Here is a 22,918-nt window from a genome sequence, read left to right as displayed (position 1 = left end):
CTGGCACATTTAAATCAAAGAAACATGAGGATCTGCTTGTCATTTGAATTTGGAAAAGGGGGAAAAAACCTTGAGAATCAAAACTAAATTATCAATGATTCACTGTAAAAAAAAAAAAAAAAGAAAAAAAGAAAGTTGCTGCCTCAAATTTTTTAAGTACAATCAACTTGGATGTTCAAGTCATTTCAACTTATATTACATTAAAATTAGTTAAATTGAGTTAAATCTTGTATAAATTAAGTTGAAAATTGCTTAACTTATTTTGACTTATAGCAATGTAAAAACATATGTTGTCATAACTTATTGATCATTCAATTTTTTACAGTGTAAATGCAGCTCATGTGTTTAGCAAATTGCTTTTCTGGATGAAATTACACGGTTGAGAACCAACTTTCACTGCACATTCTTTACTTCACTCATCACTTATTTACTTTGGGGGACAAAAGAAAAAAAACATCCCAACAAAATGCATGAGAAACTGACAAAAGACAAAAGGCATACATCTCAAAACCAAGTTCATTTACATTTTTAGCATTTTTTTTCCCCATGACACACCAAAAACCATATAAACGGGGTCTTCAAGCCTGTAAACTACATTTTACATTTACGCAATGTTAAAAAATAAAACAATGCAATTACAAAACAGAGTAAGATGAAATAAAAATCTCATGATTCTTCACCTAACTAACTAACAAACTGGATTAAAGCAGAAAGATGTTTTAGAAAACCTGTAATCTTGCATAGTTTCCTTTTCAGCATCATAAATACAGCCGTTCCAGAACGCTTGAGACCATAATGCATAAATTACTCTCATCTATAGAAAATCTACTTGAGAAACAACAGTGATACGCACAAGTTTCTATGCATAAATCATCATCATCTCACTAGAACGGACAAAATGAGGAGGTACAACACTGTAGACTGTATGAAAATACAACATATTTAAACTTCAGTGCTCTAAAAGAGAAATCGGTAATTATGAATACAAGAAAAAAAACTAATAATAATAAAAAAAGCCATGATCATCTTAAAGAATTTTTGGACAAATTTCTCATCTATGTGCAAAAAGAATGAGGCTTTATTTCATGAGGCAAACTCAATTATTTATAAATACAGATAAGAAAAAAGGCACATTTTTCAGGTTACAAAGCCACTTTAATTAACTACAATTATTAATTGTTTTAGAATTGTGGATCACTCCTTAAATAATATCTGGTTCAATATTACAAGTCGTTGTAATAAGCTATACAATGTAACGGTCAAACAAACGGTCAATGAGTTACTCATAACTCCATATTTAAAATGCCCCATTAAAGGGACTCGGAGCCTTTATTTATTGACTTGTTTTTACATTAATGGCTCCATCAAGGGGGGAGGGGGGAAATATCACTTTTCTAAAACAAATAGATTTCTTAAAGCAAAGTGTGACACTGTAAGGTAGAGCGGTCAAAGGTCCTTCTTTTCAAAGACAAATCTCTCTCGATATATTCAAGACTCTGTAAATGTACTGCCAAGATTAAAAAATAGCTTCAAAAATAAATGGCCTTCCAAAAAAGGAACATTTTGACGAGCGTCAGCACCCCTTGTTCTTGTGAAACATTTCTACACGAGTACCTGTACACTTTCCTCAGGGTTTTGAGGTGCGTGTGCGTTTAGTTGGAGTGACCAGTGGCTCCGAGCCTCGCTTCGTGGAGGACTTAGGAGAGCCGGTGTGTGCAGAGGAGACCTCCATCTTTCTCTGAGACCTGGTCAACACCTGGTCTTCCAATGCCAGAGGCTTAATGTCCACATCTACAGACTGTGGTTCAGAACTATTAGGGCCTTTCTGGAGCGCCGACTTCTTCACGTCAGCTTTAGTCCCACTTGTTTTCACTTGCGGTGTCTTATCAGTCCCGGATTTGAGCAGCATCTGTTTTTTACTCGCGGCGTTAGTCGAGACGTGCTCACCGATGGCTTTCGTCACTTTTCTGAGTGCCTGTAACCTCTTTTTGTCTTTGTGACATTGGTTCTTTTTCAAAGCCTGTTTCTTGAGGGCAGAGTTTGCTTTCGCCTTCTTGGTGAGCGATTTGATCCTCTGGACGACCGCAGACTTCGGGCCTTTACGCGTCTGTAGTTTCTGTTTGCCGACTTTCTTTGGGATTAACGCCGCCTTCAAACGAGCCCCTTTGAAGGTTTTCTCTTTGCATTTCTTATTTTGCTGAACCTGAAGTTTCTCGCGCATGTTGGAGTATTTCCTAAGGATTCGAGCACTCGCTGGGTTTTTGGCGACGCCTGCGATCGCGCCGAGGCTCTCGGGAGCCTGTGCCGGAGCCATTCCATTCAGACTCTGTGCCTTTGTAGAGATCCGCGTGGCAGTCGTCGGCTCGTGCTTCGCTTTACTCTTCATTACGGAGACACCCTGACCTAACGCTTTTGAGATTAGCCTTTGATTCTTGGGGTTATTCTTCACCGGTGATGCCATAGCAAACTTCTTCAGATGCTTCTTTAACCGTTCGGCCTGGAGGCTCGGGAATAAGCCTTGAGACGACCCTGCTCCTGCTGAAGTGTGAAAGCACAACTGTGTTTCTGAGGGAAGTCTGGTGTTCACCTTCTTAACAATTACAAGGGACTTTGTTTCAGTTGATTGCAGGAACCACCTGCAGATACTGGGCAAGTCAAAGGGCTTCATGAAGAGCATTTGCACTGGCGAAAACTTCTGTGGTTCCAATGGTCTTGACTTTCGTGCCCTGCGTTTGCTTTTCCAGATTTCTTTGAGCCTATCTGCCTTGTTTTTGGGTTTGGGTGCAGGCTGACCCTCCTTGTCCATTTGTACCCAACCTTTGTGCATTTTATCAAACGTCGTATTTAAATTTGAAATTAACTGCTGGTGTTCTTCTCCCCGTAGCGCCTCAAAGAACTTCGAGGGACTACAAACAACTGGTTCAGTTCTCTGAAAGCCAGTTATGCATAAGGACTGGTCTGGGAGATTCAAAGGGCCTCTTATTTGGGGCTCCATATGCTTCTGGTTTTGGATTTTAGGTTTTGAACTCAATGGGCTCTCTTCAGCTTCCCCGGCTGAGGATGCCGAAACCCGTTGTGGTCTCAAAGGACGCTTATTTTTACTAGGGGGAGTTGTTGAGCCAACCGACTTCTCAGCATTAGACGCATTCCCTCTTCTCAACGACATGCGCCCAGGGCTCTCTAAAGCGTCTACGATAGCGGATCTGTTATGGGGAGGTTCTGCAATTAAACTGCCACTACTTCTTAAGGGCATGTGCGCACTGGCCTCTACTTTTCTACAGGTAGTACTGGATTGTGAACTGATAGGTTGTTCACTGGCGAAACTTTTGATGGAGCCTTTGACAGGAGAATCTTTAGTAACAGTCTGTTTAGTGGTGTTAATAGTCCTGCTTCGTAGGGGCATGCGTGTTACCCCCTCGGACGACGTACACAAATCTTTATTCGTTGCCTGCTCACTAACAGAGCTGTTGCTTCTTAAAGGCATCGGCCCTTGCTTTTCTGAAAGGCCTTCTGTCGGATTACTCGGTTTGCTACCAAAAGTCCGTTCAGTGTTGCTTCTGCTTCTCAAAAGCCTATTTTCAGAGCTTGGTGGGGACTTTTTGATGGGTGAACAATCTCCACTATCTGACAGTTCAATAGGACTACTTTCAGTTTTAATTGGCATATTTTCAGAGCTTTCAGAGGCTTGATTATTCAGCTTGTGGTGTTTCCCACTGTCTGTGGAGGTGGAGGGGGTGCTAACGGCTTCTGGAAGAACTTCAGGTGACAAAACACTTGGCGACTCCTCATTCGTTTTGACGCTTGGACTCGGATATTCATCTCTTTCTTTTGCATTTCTTAATCTTGTTTTGACTGCATGATCCACAACCGGACTGTTACAAGGTTTGGAGGCTGGGAGCTCCTGTGCAGTTTCAAGAATGTCTGGAGCTTTCAAATCACGCTCTTCCTCAATATGCACATTTGTTTCAGTAGATTGAGTCTTTGGGCTTTTATCATTGGCACGCTCAAGTTCAGATGCACCACACTTCACAAAGTCTTTCACTATGTCAACGCTGCCTTTTGAAACTCTACTACGCAAGCATCTGTCTGAGGACACTGTGTGTTTTGCGTTCACAACTTTTGGACTATGCGGATCCGTATCCTTCTCCTTGCATTTTAAAAGTGGTTGTACAGTAGAGACTTCGGTAAGGCTGAACACCGCTGAATCCCCTTGATCCTTCGCTGGTAGTTTGGAAGAGTTCGTCGTTTGGAGATTACTTTCAATGTCATGCGAAACTTGCTCTTGAGAACTTTTATCCTCCTCAGTGTTTGCCTTTATTTCTGAGGTCTCAGATTGTTTGTGGACATCTGCTGCAGTCTCGACTTCTGTGGGATTGGTCATTTCGCTCTCATTTCTCGGTTCCACGTCGACTCCATCAGATGACTCTTTGGCCATGTTAGGGGATACAGGGATCAGTGATGGCTCCAAAGATTTATCCTCACACTCAGCCTTACTTTCTGTACCACACACCACCTCTTCTAGCATGGGTTCAATTTGGGACTCACATCCTTCTTTCTGTACAGCGAGTCCTGTTGTTTCAGTGGTTTCTACCATGCACATGTCTCCATGCACTTCTGAATTAGGATTAATGAGAGCTTCTGAGATCAAATCTGGTTGCATGGTTAATTCAGTCAGTTTACAAGATGGTTCATGGGAAATTTGCCCATTACTTTCAACTTTACCTGTCTGACTGGTTTCAACCACCAGACCGAGACCAGTTACTTTTACAACATCTCCTGGCATTTCATTCTCCGCTATCTGCTCCGATGCAAATTTCTGAATAACGTTTTCCATGCAGTCCCCTGCAAAAGGTGCATTTATGAGAGGAACACTGCCAGACATAGAAAGGGCCTGCTTTGGAGCAACTGAGGTGTGCATGTCTGGCATATAAGCTGGACAATTACCACTGGAATTACCTATAGATTTACGAGCTAGCGTACGGACAGTTTTTAGCTCCAAGTACTCCTCAACGTACTTGTGCCCTCTTGTGCTCTTCCGAGCATTTTTCCGCGGATGCAGTCGGTTACGAGATTGAAGCTGACATTCTGTTATTGATTTTCTAATATACACTAAGTCACAATGGCTATCGGTATCATTTATGATACAACTTAAAGAGCCATTACTTGGCCTAAGGCAAGAACCTTTTCTGCTTTTCCTGGCTGTTCTTGGAGATATTGGTAAAACTACATTTGATGTCTTGTGAATTGTGGGGGGCTTTACAACAGCATCTTTGCTTTGTGCAAATGAGCTTTTCTGTGTGCACTGTGATAACAGATGATCAGACTCTGCAGTGCATGTCGGCAAGCATCGCTCAGATCTGCACACAGAATCGCCATGTTGAATTTGCTGAATGCTTGATCCTAATAATTTTTTTGCTTCCTGATGATCAGTAGTTGTCTTTGTCATGACAAAAAATTTGTTTGGAGAACTTTCTTTTCCACACTCAACATCTGTTCCACAAGACGAAGATGACAAAACTTCTATCTTGCAAAGGTCTACTGGTTTTTCAGTCATTGCACGTGCAACACTGGAAACATCTGCGTTTAAAACCTCTCCAGTAGGCTTTTGATTTGTCCTGACGACAGATGCCTCTTGAGAGTTCGTGATGCTCACAGCAGCATCCACAGAGCATGTTCTTTCAGACCTCGTTTCAAACGAAGCATGACTGCAGCTGGTTGTCGCTTGCTTCTCAGTCAAATTTGGAGTGGGTGCTTGGAAAGGGTTGGAAGAAGCCACAGTCTTGACTTCGCTTTGCAAGAAGCCTAATGCATCAACTATCTGGCGCTGGTGATGCAAACACAGCTTAGACATGAACTGCTCCAAAGTGGACACCGACTGTAGATCTCCTTCTCGGTCGACTGAGTCCCTGAAAGACCATGCAAAAAAAATTAGAAGTATATTAGACACCGTCTCAACTGGATAATACTAAAAAACATGTCTTTATGTGATGAGCAAATAATACATTTAAAACTGGTCAATAGATTTCCTTTACCTTTTGACCAAATGTGTAGCCGGGCTAGAACTCCTTAAAGACGTATGACTTTTGTTGGAATTCTTCCTAGTCGAGAGGTCAAGAACTCCATCTAAAGACACACAAATAATTCAAAGCTAAACTGAACAATTCTTTTAAACTAGTGGCTCTTGATATATTCATAATTCTATACTGCACCTTGCTCGATGTCCTCTACTTTGACCTTTTTCACAGAGAGGTCCAGCGGGGCATCTTGGTCCACCATGATGAACTTGTTCTGAGCAGGAGCTATATCGACCGCAGTAGGTGAAGTGACACAGCTAGTTTTCAGAAGGCTCTGGACCTTTTTTCCATTGTTTTGAAGCGAGTCCTGAGAGCACTTTTTTCTTGAGGTATAATACGTAGCTAACTCATTAATCATCTGCTGAACGATACCACAGGCCACCACAGGGATGTGCGGATCCGGAATTCTTGGTGTGTATTCTGTTGATAGTTCAATTAGATGTGTTAAAATGAACGCAAATGATTTGTCAACATGAGAAAAGTCTGACAAATCACAGTTGATGTGAAATGCTTCATAGGGATATGCTTGATCAACTCATTTAAAGGGGTCCTTTTATGCACTTTTACAAAGTCTTGAATTTGTCAAGAGAGAGTCACCCCTCTCCCCAGTCTGGCTAGAACGCGCCATTTATTTCCTGTTTCGATGAAGCCCCTCCTTCCGAAATACAAAATGTGCTGTGATTGGTTAGCTGGCCCAGTGTGTTGTGATTGGCACACGGCTTAGCGTGTGGTACACGGAAAACTATGGTAATACAAACAGTAATCGATCACAAAACCCTGGTTAATTTTCCTGAGGGGCGGTGAACAGTCTTACAAAAGCTACAGTAAACACTACATCAACACTAATATTGGCTAGCAGGCGAGCGGAGCAAAACAGCTTTGCTCTCTGTTTACATCACAGCAACAACATAAAACGTATTATTTCTAGTTGCGTTTTTTATTAACAGGTCCAATTATAAGACATACTAACAAGTTGTGTAACAAGATTGTCCCAACAAAGTGGGAACTGCTCCATTTCAGGAGAAGCTTTCGTGCAAACTCTCTCAGGTTCTGGAAGTTGTTCTCCATAAAATGTGCAGCACACAGATAAACGTTAGTGTTATAATGTTCAAGAACAGTGTTTAAAATAAATTTTAACCACTAAGTTCATCAGCCTTAGGAAGGTCTAGGGCTGTGCCGGTAAACTTGACAACCGCACCGCGGTGGTCCGCCAAAACAATTTTTTTGTATGTTAATGCTGTTTTACATGAATATTATGACACGAGTGAAGCACAAAGCTTTGTTTACAAAATAAATAATAGGTAAGAAATTAAATGTTACATCGCAGACATGGAAAAGTTTGAATTCATGACGAATGAAAGAGTTCATAAATTTAAACTTTGTCAGCTTTGAATTCTAGTTTGCGATCTGGTCACCCGATTATCAGCGAATTTAACAATATTCCATTAGTTATTCCATATAGAAAGCTTGAATTGTCTACTTTTAAACAAAACAATTCAAAACGAAAATAAACCGACTAGCATATGCTTATATCTATTCCGTATGAAGTGTGCATCTCTCTCTATAGGCGCGTTCACTGCGAAGATGACGAGTCAGCATCGTCAACTTCATCTTTGCAGCCGACACTGACACAGAAAACACTTTATTAATAAACAATTCAAATGGCTCCTTGCTATATTTGACACATTCATAATCATTACTTTTGCTGGTTCTTTGTGACAGCTGTTGGCAGCGTCACCCTCCGGTTACATGAACGCGTCACCACCACATCAGCACCAGAACATGGAGATTTTATTTTAGAGAATAATCACACAACCCTTTTAGATATTCTATAATTAAATCAACTAATCGAATATTCAAAAATCGTGACTCATCCCTGCATGGAATCTCTCGTTTCTTTTCCCAAATCGTCACTCGCGTCTCACCCATTTCTGAAGGGGATTATAAACGTTTCTTCCTTGGTTCGCTTTTAATTAGCCTATCATTTTCGTATTCTTTAGTGTGGTAAAGTAGAAAAACGCTGTAGGACAGATAGCCTACATTTTTACTTGTAAGTCAAATTCTTTTTAACACAGTTTGTGCTTGTTATTAGACGTATGGTAATTGGTAAGGCGCGTCAAGTTCATTTGTAAAGCGCGTTTCACACACGCGGGTGATTTTTGTTTCGCTTTCTCTGGCAGTGCAATATCAAACATAGCCTAAATGCCTTGCCCTTGTGGAAGATAAAATTCGCTCTTCGTACCTTTTACAACAAGTAGAAAACATGAAGATATCAGGAAAGAGATCGATGGTCTCTGTCCTGCTCGTGTCCAGAGCGGTAGGCTATATCACGCGTCTTTGTGTGGAAATATTAAACGAAAGTTGTTGTTTTTCTCTTTTTTAAATAGAGTCAACTTTATTATATTATTTAAGTTACCAGTATTTACTGATATTTATTTCAGTGCTTTACAGGCTTTAGTGTGTTGTTTCTTTGTTTTGTTTTTATTTCAAACTGCCACCGTCACATTCCTAGGAAGGTCAAACGTGGGTTTTGGAAACGGGGTGGAAAAAACAGTCTCTCTTTGATATAGCGACAACACGGTCTTCTCTAACGCACCTTAACCAGGCCTCGTTCCTTCTTTGCATATTCTGTGGGCGGGGATTATTTAAATGAGTAACATTATGACTTCATAAGATCCGGAAAATCACGCTGTAGTCCAAACGAGTCGTTTGTTGTAGTTCTTGGAAAGTGGATTCCGTTAAATAAAATATCTCCCTTTGGAGTGGACTTTGAGCTTTGTAACCTTGCAGATATCTTTATGCTCATTAACAGCAAAAAGTGAAAAAGCATAATAGGACCCCATTAAGGTGGGCAGAGATAAAGTTGCAGTCATTCCCATTACTATAATGAATCATCACTGATCACGCATTACTACACAAATGACAGACCATACGAGGTATACTCACTTTTCCTCTGTAGCACTGCATTCAGGAATTCCTCTGATTGCCACTCGAGTCTGTTGATGTTAGAAGGATCTTTACCTAGTAAAGGTTTTCCTCCACTTTCCACAATTTGTTTGTTGAGTGCAACTACATGTTCCTGTTCATGGGGTAAAAAAAAAGGGTGGAATAAGAACAAGGGTTGAGGTGTGCACAAGGTGTTATTTTACATACTTCTAGGAGACACACATGCAACGTACTTAAAATGTATTCAAAACCATGGGAAATGGAAAATGAAATTAACATGTAAAAAGCTATAATTGAAACCACGGTGTCCTTTGAACACATTACTTGGAATAACTGTAAAGTCCAGAATATAGCTAGTGCAAGAGAGACAGGTAAAAAAATCGAAACTGTTCTTCCAAGGTGTCTTGACATATCAGGAAAGAGGGAAATTAGGTAAATGAACAACAACAAAAAAAAAAACTACCTTCACTTTTTCTCGTCTTAAGCAGCAGTAAAGACAACTTTCATCAAATGACCAATTTGACACACTTGCAGGCTTACAATCTGTGGATCCAAAAGAAGAGGCAAAATTCAGCCGTGTGTGCAGGGAAGGGAAAGACCAAACTGTAACGAACACAGGATGCTGCTACCGCTAGAAAACTACTAGCAGGTTTAGGCTAACTAGCAGTCTATTTTAGTTAGCATGACTTTGTCAATTTAAAACTGAAACTGTAAATCAAAAGCCTACTTATACCAGTGTGATTACATTTTATTCATATCCTCCAGTGCCAGCACCAGCTCAAAGTCTGACTATTGTTTTGGGTTGAAAATTCTCAAGTTTTGTCCAGTATTCACCAAATTTGGTTCACATAATCAATGAATGTCACATGATCTGACCATACCGGCTGAGTTTGGTGACAGTGCCACTCACTGGCTTTTTCAGCATTTGAGTTCCCATTTCTCCTACAAATGTACATTTTTATGTTGGATAAAAGCATCTGCCATAAATGCGCATAGCAACAAACAGTGCGTTCATGGTATCGGTTTATTAGTATGCATGTTCTTTGAGAATTTAAACCATTGTAACGGCCAGCAGAGTGGATTGGGGATTTTGATTTATTCCAGTAACTTAATTTAATCAGAAAGATGTATTGCTTGAATGCGAGGGGACCGAAGTGACTTTCTGAGTCATTTTTCTCACTCTGATTGTATAGAGTTTTTGGAGGCTGGGCAGGAGAGCAGCAGTGATCCTCTCTGCAGTCGAAGAGTCCTCTGTAGTCTTCTGATGTCTAATTTTGAAGCAGAGCCAAAGCAGACGGTTACAGACGTGCAGAGGACAGACTCAGTGATGGAGGAGGAGGACTACATCAGCAGCTTCAACGAGGGCTGGGCGATACGGCTGAAAACTGCAGCGCGATATAAGCGGTTCATATCGGTCGATGTCGATAATTATTGATATTTTTTATGACCTATTTAAAATAAGGACCAGGAGAAAAATATATTACACTTAAACATTTTTATTTTAAACTTAACCTTCCTCTGATTATAATCCCCTCAGTTATGAAGGCAGAAATGTCAACACAACCATGGAAAACACTCAAATAATTAAAGTCTAAAATCACAATGAACACTTAAGAATTATCTCTTAACATTAAGGGGCAAAATTAAAGAATACATAAGAAATGCTTGATAAAGTGTAATACAATAGTGTTAAATCTAAACAGAGAAACCGAAGACGGTCTTGCATAATTTGCAGACGACATTGGCTACGGTCAGACTTATAAAATCCAAAAACTGCCATACCGGCAAGCCGACTTTCCTCATCGCTGCGGCATCACTGTCCACGGATCACTCCACGCCGGTTCTGAAGAGTCCGACACGAGACGACGATATGGCGCAACCAAACTGATACGGTCACATGACTGGCTGTTAGCGTTGCTAGGTTACCAGAGAGTGAGTGTCCTGCCTTTACTCATGCAACCAAACTTGCTTCGCAACCTCTGGTTTCTTCCGACGAGGAAAATAAAATTATCGAACGCATTTTTTATTGATCTTGATTACGTGTCTATCGTTATCGTTTTATCGCCCAGCCCTAGGTTCAACTTCCTCAGCTGGTGAAGGAAGTACAACTTCTGCTGGGCCTTTTCTCACAAACAGAGCCTATATGTCATACTCCTTTTCCACCGAGGCAGTTTGAGTGCTGGTTCAGAGCCTAGTTTTAAATCAGATCTTTGAAACAACAGGAACAGTTGTTCATGAGTAGCACCAAAACATTGCTGGTCCAGAAGGAGAACTGCTTGCGTCAGGGGCTGGGGTAACCGTGACCAACAAGACCAACAAACTTTTGACCGCCATTTTTGACATAGCAGCTAAAAACGATGGATGTAACAAAACAGAAATTACGGCGAGCTGCACAAACAAGTTGGATTCGCCGTGTCTGAATGCCGATGTAGGTTCACAAAGCCATGGGCATCAATAGTAGCGTAACATCCGCGATTGCTGAGGTGTTTCTCCTGAAGTCTGATCGTCTCCACGGTTGTACGACCGCAGCAGATGTTCAACCTCCTGCTGATACGCAGACTCATCACGAGTGAGAGGCCGATGACTGTAGTGTTGCAAACTGTAGAAGTTTGACAGAGGGGTCCTTTGCAATGCAGTGAGAAAAGCAGTGGGAGAGCACACATCCCTGAGGGGGGGGGGGGGGGGGGGGGGGGCAGTTCTGATGGTGCGGGTGTTCGGCGTGAATGTCCCCAGCCTCACCAGCAGTTAAACAGCAGCCTATTATTCTTTACTCAGTTCTATGCAAAATAATCAAGTTTAATTTTTTACCAATTATCGAAATAATGCATAGTCCAAGAAAGCTACGATCATCAGAGCATGAGCAGAGAGTAGCGGGGAGCGGATCAGTGAACGAGACGGTTCTTTTATCACTGGATTCCTGAGGCAATTCATTCACATTCACAACTTGTGTAAATCTGATTTCTTATGTCGCTCTGTAGATCCAGCACCACAGGACCCACTGGCATCAACTATCTGCCATCCCTCACACAGCAGCGGGTGATGTTGGGAACCCCAGCTCCCGTTCCTATCCTACAAATGGTGCTGTCAAAAAATACAACACCACCAGCACCACTACACACACACAGAGGTGTTGTTGGGTTTTGCCAAATATTCAGACAAATCAGGTTTGTTTTGCCCATCTGTTGCATCACTCTAGCTATGTTTCCATCCACCTATTTTTTAATGTGCATTTTGGGATATTGCATTAAAAAAAGAAAGTAAAAAAAAAAAAAAAAGCTGGATGGAAAAGCCAAGATGCGCATAAATTAAAAAAAAAAAGTGCATTAAATACTCAGCACTAAATTGAGGCAGATCAGTTGTTTATCCAATAACACAATATGCTTATAATAATTATGCTGGAAACACATTTATTGAATAAATCCCTCAATGTGCAACAATAACCTCGTGTGACTTTGTCTCGGCGTCAGCTGTGATTGGATAACTGGAGTAACCAGAGGACCAATGGCGTCGCAGCATTTCTAATGTTGGTTTGGTGTTCAACTTTAACTTTGGTGTTTTAGTGTGTGATCAGAATGATTCGGTGTAATACCCTCCAGAAGCGTCTCACACACGAGTGTGTTCCCGAACACACTATTTACTGTGTTTCGTCTGACGCTCTGAGACACACTCATTTACTATAGAGGGAAAAAGAGTCTGATTGCAGAAACTTCAGTTTTATTACTGATACTGTGCACCAATTTCCCTGGAAGTGAAGATTTTGTTCTCTTGAACACATTTGTGAGTAAAGCACATGTGTGAAAGCCTTCGCAGGGCAGTGTGCATCACATGTGTTGGGACTTGTGAGAACAGGACACATCCACAACCTTCCGAAACTCTTTCCAAGACATCAAAACAAAAGCTAGACTGAAGCTTGACATGATGATCTGATGTATGATATGACTTTGTTCTGTCAAACTTCTTCTCACTGCTACTTTCTATTGGTTTAGGGGATTTTTTTTTTCAATCTGCCTCATCGTTTCTGAAAATAGCACAATATAAAGCCTGTTCACTAAACGGAGCGCGCACAACTGAAGCTGTCAATCATCACAGTTTACTGTGCTGTCACTGAAACTCTAAACTCTCTTCTATAAAGCCATCGCGTCTCTTCAGAAGACTTGATTTAGATTAGATTAGATTAGATTAAATTAGACTGCTTGACTGATTATTTTCACGATTCCTTTATGACTTTTTTTTTTTTTAAGTTTTAGGGGAATTGATTTTAAATGGAGGGTTAAAAATCTCTCAGGTTTCATAATATCTTCATTATTGTTTGGAAGATGAATAAACCTCATAGGTCTGACACAACATGAGGGTGAGCACATGACAGAACTTACATTTTTTGAGTGAATTATACTTTATAAATACAGTGTGGCGAGTCTTGGATAAAACTAACTCTAACGCGAATCATCTCGTTTACATCAACGATACATATAACGGCACATTTTTATATCGCGATACAACGATGAGACGCACCTAATTTCAGCATATATTATCACTACTACTACTATTCACCTAAATATCATATAAAAAGCATGTCATCGAATGCAACATAACAGATTTGATTTGACTGGACAGTTGAAATATTATCATTAATTTCCTATGGAGCAAAAATAAATTATTTATGAGTGTTAAATAAACACTAGAAATTTGGCATTGGACCTTTAAGTACGTAGAGCCAATCAGCAAACAAGAAGAATTCATATGAACTTCTACAATGGAAAACTGGACGCTCCAGGTGTTTTCACTGGAAGTGCAGAAGCGGCGCTGCAGAGCACTGACACACACTGAAGTAAAGAGAGAAATGATACACCGGCGCTTCATTGCTGTAAACTGTATTAATGCACTGTTTTATTCTAAATAAAGTGCTCGTATTGTAGGCTATATTAATAAAATAAAAAGGTTACAAATGTCCTTCGTAAGCAAAGCAAAAAGAACATGCATGAATGGGGAACGTGCGGGACGTGCTTGATGTTAAACAGAGTTAAGTGCAGTTAGCCTGAAAGAGATCAACGCATTACTCACACACACACACACACACACGATCTCTTTAGAGGCACACTGCGCTCGAGCGACAGATACACAGAAGTATGTTTGTAAATCTGTCTTGACAAGCATTCATGTAAACATAGTGTGTGTGTGTGTGTGTGTGGGGGGGGGGGGGGGTCTGATGCGTAACATTATATTAGATCTGTGCATTATGTCTTAATATAATAACCCTGCTGCTGTCTGTCATTAATGTTAATCAAACAACAAAAGAGGGACTGAATAACTTCTGTGGCTTTAATAATCATTTATTTATAATAAACACACTAAAGTCTATGCAGAGACTATCTTTATATTGGACAGGTGTGCGGTTACCTGTTAGAAGCCCGAGGTCCTCCACGACCGAGGTCCTCCACAACACCTCCAGGATACTGTCCAGACCTACAGGAGGAAGGAGACGTGCTCAAGTTTCTCACACTTTCATCAAGACAAATCTCCATTAAACCACGATAATGCATTAAATACATGTAATACAATCGTCCATTTTGATTTCATGGTGAGTTTAATGCCTGGTTCAGATTACACGATTTTTTTGTCTGTTATGATAGTCACTGTGTCAGATTACACGATTTTGACTCCTAAAAATCTTGTCATGTCGTGGACAAGAAACATGTCAGACTACACGTTGTTTTCCGACCAGTCATCGCGAGCCGTCTCACACACTCATTCACTCGCACATACACACGCTCACTCACATAGCCTACACACACACACACACTCACTCACTCGCACATACACACTCACTCACATACACTCTCTCTCTCTCTCTCACACACACACACTTCTCACTCTCACACACACACACTTCTCACTCTCTCACACACACACTTCTCACTCTCTCACACACACACTTCTCACTCTCTCACACACACACTTCTCACTCTCTCACACACACACTTCTCACTCTCTCACACACACACTTCTCACTCTCTCACACACACACTTCTCACTCTCTCACACACACACTTCTCACTCTCTCACACACACACTTCTCACTCTCTCACACACACACTTCTCACTCACACACTCACTCGCTCACTCATGCTCTCGCGCACACACACAGTCACACACTCGCTCACTCACTTGCGAACACACACACTCACTCACTCACTCACTCACTCACTCACTCACTCACTCACTCACTCACTCACTCACTCACTCACTCACTCACTCACTCACTCACTTGCGAACACACACTCTCACTCACTCGCTCGCTCGCTCGCTCGCTCGCTCGCTCACTCACTCACTCACTCACTCACTCACTCGCTCGCGAACACACACTCTCACTCACTCACTCACTCACTCACTCGCTCACTCACTCGCTCACTCACTCGCTCACTCACTCGCTCACTCACTCGCTCACTCACTCGCGAACACACACTCTCACTCACTCACTCACTCACTCACTCACTCACTCACTCACTCACTCACTCACTCACTCACTCACTCACTCACTCACTCACTCACTCGCGAACACACTCACTCACTCACTCACTCACTCACTCACTCACTCGCTCACTCACTTGCGAACACACACTCTCACTCACTCACTCACTCTCACTCTCTCACTCACTCACTCACTCGCTCACTCACTTGCGAACACACACTCTCACTCACTCACACTCTCACTCACTCACTCACTCACTCTCACTCACTCACTCACTCACTCACACTCACTCACTCACTCGCTCACTCGCTCGCTCGCTCACTCGCTCACTCGCTCGCTCGCTCACTCGCTCACTCACTCGCTCACTCACTCGCTCACTCACTCGCTCACTCACTCGCTCACTCACTCGCTCACTCACTTGCGAACACACACTCTCACTCACTCACACTCTCACTCACTCACTCACTCACTCACTCACTCACTCACTCACTCACTCGCGAACACACACTCTCACTCACTCACTCACTCACTCACTCACTCACTCGCGAACACACACTCTCACTCACTCACTCACTCACTCACTCGCTCACTCACTCACTCGCTCACTCGCTCACTCGCTCACTCACTCACTCGCTCACTCACTTGCGAACACACTCGCTCACTCACTCACTCACTCGCTCACTCACTCGCTCACTCACTCGCTCACTCACTCGCTCACTCACTCGCTCACTCACTCGCTCACTCACTCGCTCACTCACTCGCTCACTCACTTGCGAACACACACTCTCACTCACTCTCACTCACTCACTCTCACTCACTCACTCACTCACTCACTCACTCACTCACTCACTCACTCACTCACTCACTCACTCACTCACTCACTCACACTCACTCACTCACTCGCTCGCTCGCTCACTCGCTCACTCGCTCGCTCGCTCACTCGCTCACTCACTCGCTCACTCACTCGCTCACTCACTCGCTCACTCACTCGCTCACTCACTTGCGAACACACACTCTCACTCACTCACACTCTCACTCACTCACTCACTCACTCACTCACTCACTCACTCACTCACTCGCGAACACACACTCTCACTCACTCACTCACTCACTCACTCACTCACTCGCGAACACACACTCTCACTCACTCACTCACTCACTCACTCGCTCACTCACTCACTCGCTCACTCGCTCACTCGCTCACTCACTCACTCGCTCACTCACTTGCGAACACACTCACTCACTCACTCACTCACTCGCTCACTCACTCACTCGCTCACTCACTCGCTCACTCACTCGCTCACTCACTCGCTCACTCACTCGCTCACTCACTTGCGAACACACACTCTCACTCACTCTCACTCACTCACTCTCACTCACTCACTCACTCACTCACTCACTCACTCACTCACTCACTCACTCACTCACTCACTCACTCACTCACTCACTCACTCACTCACTCACTCACTCACTCACTCGCGCGCCGTTGTCGTGGAGGACCGTTAAAAAATTAAACATGCTAGTCTTTTTGTCGTGATGTCGTGAAGCATCGCAGACGCGACGTAGGTTGTCGCCCACTATGACACACTATACGAGATGAAACGATCGAATCTTGCGTCCCGACGCCCGTTGTCGTTTGCGAATCCCCACGACACCCTACGTCAAACGGATCGTGCCAAAATCGGGCTAAAATCGTGTAATCTGAACCAGGCATAACGCAAACTCGTCTGTAAGGAGTGATACGAGTGGCAGTAACCAGCTGTACGACGGCTTTCAGAAATCACAAACATGAGATATATGTAAGGAATAATTGACGACAGGCCGTTGAATTATTAGAAAAATAATGCACACCCGAGGTGGTAATGCGGTCACGACGCGAAGCGGAGTGGCCGTTCACCTCGGGTGTGCATTATTTTTCTAATAATTCAACGGCCTGAAGTCAATTATTCCGCTTATACTACAGTTACCACACCTCGAAACATTGTTCAGATTATGTATTTCAAGACGTTTGTAAAGTTTTTGTCATTAAAACGCTCTTGTATGTAGGACTAATTTCTTACGCATCTAATCCCATGCCTCCGTTGCTAATTCCAAAACGTAATTTTAGAGTTAGTAACGGAGGTTTGAGCCACTGATAGCAGACTAATGCTGGGCACACACGACTAGCTGACACATTCTCTGACTGTTTTCATCGCAGCATATTTTAAACACCGACTTTGAACACAGACTGAATGCGCTGAACACGCGTTTGGACATGATCAGTCATAAGAATCAAATAACATTCATAACCGGCCTTAAAGTGTGTCCCCGGCTTTATGCAGTTATTAATGCAGTTATTAGAGAGAGATGTGCAATAATGAGACAGAAAAGCATGTGCGTCAATATTATTATTTATTTATTAATTCAATTCGTTTTAATTAATTCGTTCATTCTTTTGTTTCTATTATTGACAGATGACAGTAGACTGGCCAAATAAATGAAACACAAAGCCCTTTTAACAAGTAGGCCAATCAATAATTATTTATTTGTTAAATTATCTGCAATAAAAATCCGTGCTGCAGGACTATCCATTTATTTAGCCTATATTCAGTTTAATTTTCTATTGATTATATAGGACTATATACTTTATTTATTAAAATTAAACTGCATGTTTCCATTGATTGTGAAGCTAGACATTGAAAATTGCAGATCAAGCGCATGGGGCTAAATGTTTTTTCTTGTTATGAATTGTATCCTATTTTCCGTTATTACAGTTGACTACGCGAAGTGATATGGAACTGTAATGCGGTCAAGACCTGCCTGGAACTACTTTAGCTGTGCGTTTCCCTGAAAATAATGCACACCTTAGAACGTTCGTCAACCAATCAGATTCAAGCATTCAACGGCCCTGTAGTATAAATATAAATAATGCATAACTCAATGAGAACAGATAAACAGATTCATAAACGTAACCGGTTGGAGTGAGTGGGAAATGAGCAGAGAGTTTAGTGCACTGAAAAAAATTTGGAGTAGGATTTACTTGAAAAAAGCTAGGCAACTTTTTTCACTCAGAAAATGCTAGTAAATTTACAAAGATTTGCCAAGTAAAAACCTAAACATATTCATCAGTAGCTTTAATTAGAAATCTTTAAGTTAAATTTACTTGGAATATGGAATTAAGTAAACTTTACTTAACCTAGTTAAGTGAAAGTAACACAGAAAATAAGTCATTTTAACTTGGCTAGTAAAAGGTTGATTAATATCGATTTAGTTGAAATTTCCTTTGCATTACATTTCACTCAAACAATAATATTGAATTATACCAGTCATTTATAGTATGTGCTTTACTTAGATTATCTAAGTAATTTATACTACAGCATGTCAGATGTTAAGCATCATGTGAATGCAAAGACCTCAATACTTGGTAGACAATACACAATGACGGTAACATTTGATGGATCGTTTTTGTGTTTGAATGTGTCATTTTGAGCAGAAAATTTACTCGAAATGTCACAAAATGGCAAGTTACTAATCCTGACAACAAAAGCAATGATAAAACAGTGTAAATACAGCTGGAAACCAGTGAAAAATTAACCTCATTAATTATTCAAGGTCCAGTGCATGATGGGAACCCCAGTATCAGAAAAGCTGAGTAATTTTTACTTAATTTTATTGAGTTGATATTACGCTTTCATTTCTACTCGCTTGAATTAAGTACTGATATGGAATTTACTTAGGCCTAGTTTTTTTAATTCTTGCCTGAACTAACTTTTTCATGTAAATTACATTGTTTTTTTTCAGTAGTAATTACGTCACCAAAAAATCATTTTTTACAGTGTAGCTGGCAGGAAATCTACTTTCTAAATGCATGTAATTGATCTTATCGTGAATGATTCTTCCATGCATACTTTTATTTTTATGTTGATGTGTTTCCAGTGAAGGAACAGTCTTCTCTCTGGTGACAACAATAAATCAACTCTGATTTCATTTTCAATTCAATCAAAATCGGAGACGCAAGACGGCAAGTTGTATTTGAATGAAACGAGAGATACCTGTGCGCCGTTATAATGCGTTGCTATTGACGACGGTCATTATAAGGAAGGAAATGCCACAGAATATAATCTTGCTTAAAAAAGTGCATAAAGCTGCTGGTTTTATTTGTTGTTTGTTGATTTTCAAATATAAAACTTGTTGAAATGTCTTCAGTGTGAGCATCAGTTCTTTTTGAACACTTTCATCTCGTTTTAACAAAACCGTGATAATATTGATAATCATGATAATTTTGGTCACTATTATCGTGATATGAGATTTTCATACCGTCCCATCCCTAGAGTCACGTCCACATCCCAATCTAATCAACAAACGATGGAGGAAAGAAACAAACAGTCCCAGCCCTGCATTCGTCTCGTTTTCCACTAATCTTGCACCTCGTTCTGGAGGCTGCACTCCAGAGGACACACACACACACACACACACACACACACACGTCCAGCTGCCTCAGACAAGCAGTGGGTTACAGTAACAAGTGCTGCATTATCTTCTACTGGGAGTGTTCTGGAGTGAGACCTGCACAGGTACAGGTGTTCGAAATGAGGAAGAAAGATGCGTTTCTGCTTCCTCCATCGCAGCTTTCCCAGCAGCCCGTGTGTGTGTGTGTGTGTGTGTGTGTGTGTGTGTGTGTGTGTGTTCGGCAAACACAGAGAAACCGCTACACTGATGACTGACGACTGCATTGTAGGTCAATGTTTATGACTAATATTCAGCAATATTACTGATTCGACTGCAGTGACACTACTGGATGAGCTCAACTAAAGGCCACACGACTTTTAAACTCTGAACAGATTTTAAAACACTAAAGCCAGGGGTTTTCCGCAAAATAATTTGCTATTCCGCATTTCCGGATGTTAAGTCTCGTTTTTTTATCATCTGAAACGTGTTACAATTTAAACAGTTCCAAAGTTACTTATATAATGCATTTAACGTCAAATAGGCAAAACATAAGACACTTAAAAGTAGGCACTTCAAGGTTTCTAAAGATATATTCCTCATATCTGTGTGAAGGAGGCAGTAATTTTGGGTCATTGTTGGTTTATGGCTTCAGGAAGTCGTTCATGGACACCGAGACGGTGAACGCATTTTTGTTTTTGTTTATTTATTTTGCAAAAGTATGATGTTTTGTAGAGGTGTAACAATATATCGTGTCACAATATATCGCAATACAAAAATGCAACAATATGTATCGTGGATAGTGACAATATATAAAATTTTAGTGTTGAATATAATGTATAATAATGCAATGGGGGAATATTTGTGGGTCCTGATGATGCCAAATGTCTGATGTTACCAGTAAAAAGTGTCCTACATTATTTTAAATATATCTAGTCAGTGACAGATTGAAAGTATATTCGTCTAAAATAATTTTAGCTTCAGAATCATGAATATTGACCGTGACATGAGTGTATCATTACAGCCCTAATGTTTTGCTGTTATTTTGAAGGTACACAAAGATATATTGTTTACCACTTCTGAGTGATATCTTACTCTTGTCTGACTGAGTATTTTAAGTTGTGGGCTAGATGGTGGCAAGAAAACACATGCACATAGAAAAACATCTGCATCAGTTTGACCACAAACACTCACATCGCAGCCAAACACAGACACACACTCACACACACTCCGATCGCTCAGACCACAGAGACGCTTCCAGAGGAGCCGAGGTGGCGAAGGTCTAGTGTTGTCCTCATCTGCATTTACTGGGTATTTTTACACCCTGACTGTGTGTGTGTGTGTGTGTGTGTGTGTGTGTGTGTGTGTGTGTGTGTGGTGAGCATCTGCAGCACATGTGGGCAAACTGATGCAGATGTGCTCTTAATTTGCATTAGGGCTGTGCAACATGGACAAAAAAATGATATCTCTAGATTTTTTCTATAATGATAATTAGGCCATATTTTGCGGAGTGTGTTCATGGTGTCGGTACAGCAGGTTTAGCACTGTGTTATGGTTATTTCTCAGCAGTGCCAGAAATGATCTGTTCCAACAAGTTTAAATAGATATTTTTACCTAATTAAATCTGTTGGAGCTATTTTGCACTTTGTTTATTTTAGGCTTAAGTTATAGTCTAATTTATTTCTTTTCTTTTCTTGCTAAAAGTTAACTTGCTTTATTTTGCATTTATGCTTATTTTCTTGTTTATTTACATTGTCGTTTATTGGTCACATGGTGCTATGTTAATTTGTATAAATAGGTCAAGGTGGGAGGAACCAGAAGGGCTGCGAGGGCATATGGTTTTTTACCACAGCAGGAAATGTCTGTGAGCTTGCTTATATGTGTAAATAAACCTCCTCGAGCTCATCTTTTGCTATGGACATTAGTTTATTTTGGTACCTCTAACCATGCGTAAAGCCTAACCCATGACGTAGCCTCAGTGGCCATTTGAGAAGTTTGGTATTATTAGTTTTGTTTAAGTTTATGGACAAATAGCCACTACAAAATCTATGCATTGTCTTTTGTGTCAAATTCTACTGTACAACAGTAATACATTTCTGTTTATAACACATTATTTTGCCTCATCATCACCAGCTCAGTGCTTCAGTCCAAAGAGAAAAACTATGTAATATTATTAGTAACTGCACTTATTTATGAAGTGCAATAGTAATTTCGGTTTAGAATACATTATTTTGCACCATCACAGGCTTATTACAATTTTACAAACCTTGAAAAAAAGCATTCATTTATTTAGCAGAATAAATAGTTTGAATAAAACAAACGTTTAGTCAATACATGTACTTAACAGTAAACAAACGCATTTACATTCATTTGTTGAAGTGCTTTCACTTCTGCAGTGCTGACATTTGCTTATCTGTCAATCATGCTGAACTGCACATGAACGCGCATTTAAAAAACAACTTTCAGACGAACGTGAGCGCGCAGAGAGATAGCAATACACATAACTCTATATGAATAACAATATCCCGACGAGAAATAGCCCGAATGGATCACAGGTGAACGGAAGTTCGTCGCGTCTATGATTTGATCGCCGAAAGCCAAAGATTAACGGGGTTTGATCCGATCCTGACGGTTAGCGTTAGCATGCTAATAACTGCAGGAATTAGTGCCCATATTTCTATTAAACTAACGTGAAGAAACAATGAAAACAGAGTGTTCTGCAGAGAGGTGCTGATCTTACCCACACAGTGAATGAATTCAGACCTCCAGCAATCCGCGTCCTGGCGAGAAACAAACCTTTCATTCGTGCACAACCGCTTCGTGCACGGACTCGCCATTTTCTACTGTGAGTGATCACATGAACGCGCACGTTCACTGATAGTGCACATACGTGTCGCTTCGGCATGTGACGCCATGACGCACGCGTCCTCTTTTTCTGCGGTCGACGAACTGACACACTACAGTCGTGCAGTAATTATTATTATTACCACGTCATGACAGCATT

At 41.1% G+C, this 22,918-nt stretch overlaps 1 protein-coding gene across 3 annotated transcripts; it reads right to left on the bottom strand.

The window, feature by feature from the left end:
* Positions 1–1,056: 1,056 nt before the first annotated feature.
* On the bottom strand, positions 1,057–22,788 carry LOC311069828 (uncharacterized protein). 3 transcript variants are annotated; one of them, XM_084093300.1, is made up of 7 exons: positions 22,655–22,788; positions 14,418–14,483; positions 9,484–9,563; positions 9,021–9,153; positions 6,210–6,494; positions 6,033–6,123; positions 1,057–5,906 (listed from the first exon to the last, which is right to left on the bottom strand). In XM_084093300.1, exons 1-7 carry the CDS (start codon positions 22,749–22,751, stop codon positions 1,628–1,630), a joined length of 5,031 nt encoding a protein of 1,676 aa, XP_083949426.1. In that variant the 5' UTR covers positions 22,752–22,788; the 3' UTR covers positions 1,057–1,627. The 3 variants fall into 3 exon arrangements, with proteins under 3 accessions (XP_083949426.1, XP_083949427.1, XP_083949428.1); XM_084093301.1 differs by having other exon boundaries at positions 22,659–22,769; XM_084093302.1 differs by lacking the exon at positions 9,484–9,563 and having other exon boundaries at positions 22,655–22,766.
* Between the last annotated feature and the right edge of the window lie 130 nt (positions 22,789–22,918).

The sequence above is a fragment of the Abramis brama genome (genome assembly GCF_963993115.1).
Source record: "Abramis brama genome assembly, chromosome: 19".
Classification (NCBI taxonomy): Eukaryota; Metazoa; Chordata; class Actinopteri; order Cypriniformes; family Leuciscidae; genus Abramis; species Abramis brama.
This window is presented reverse-complemented; position numbering and strand designations above follow the sequence as displayed.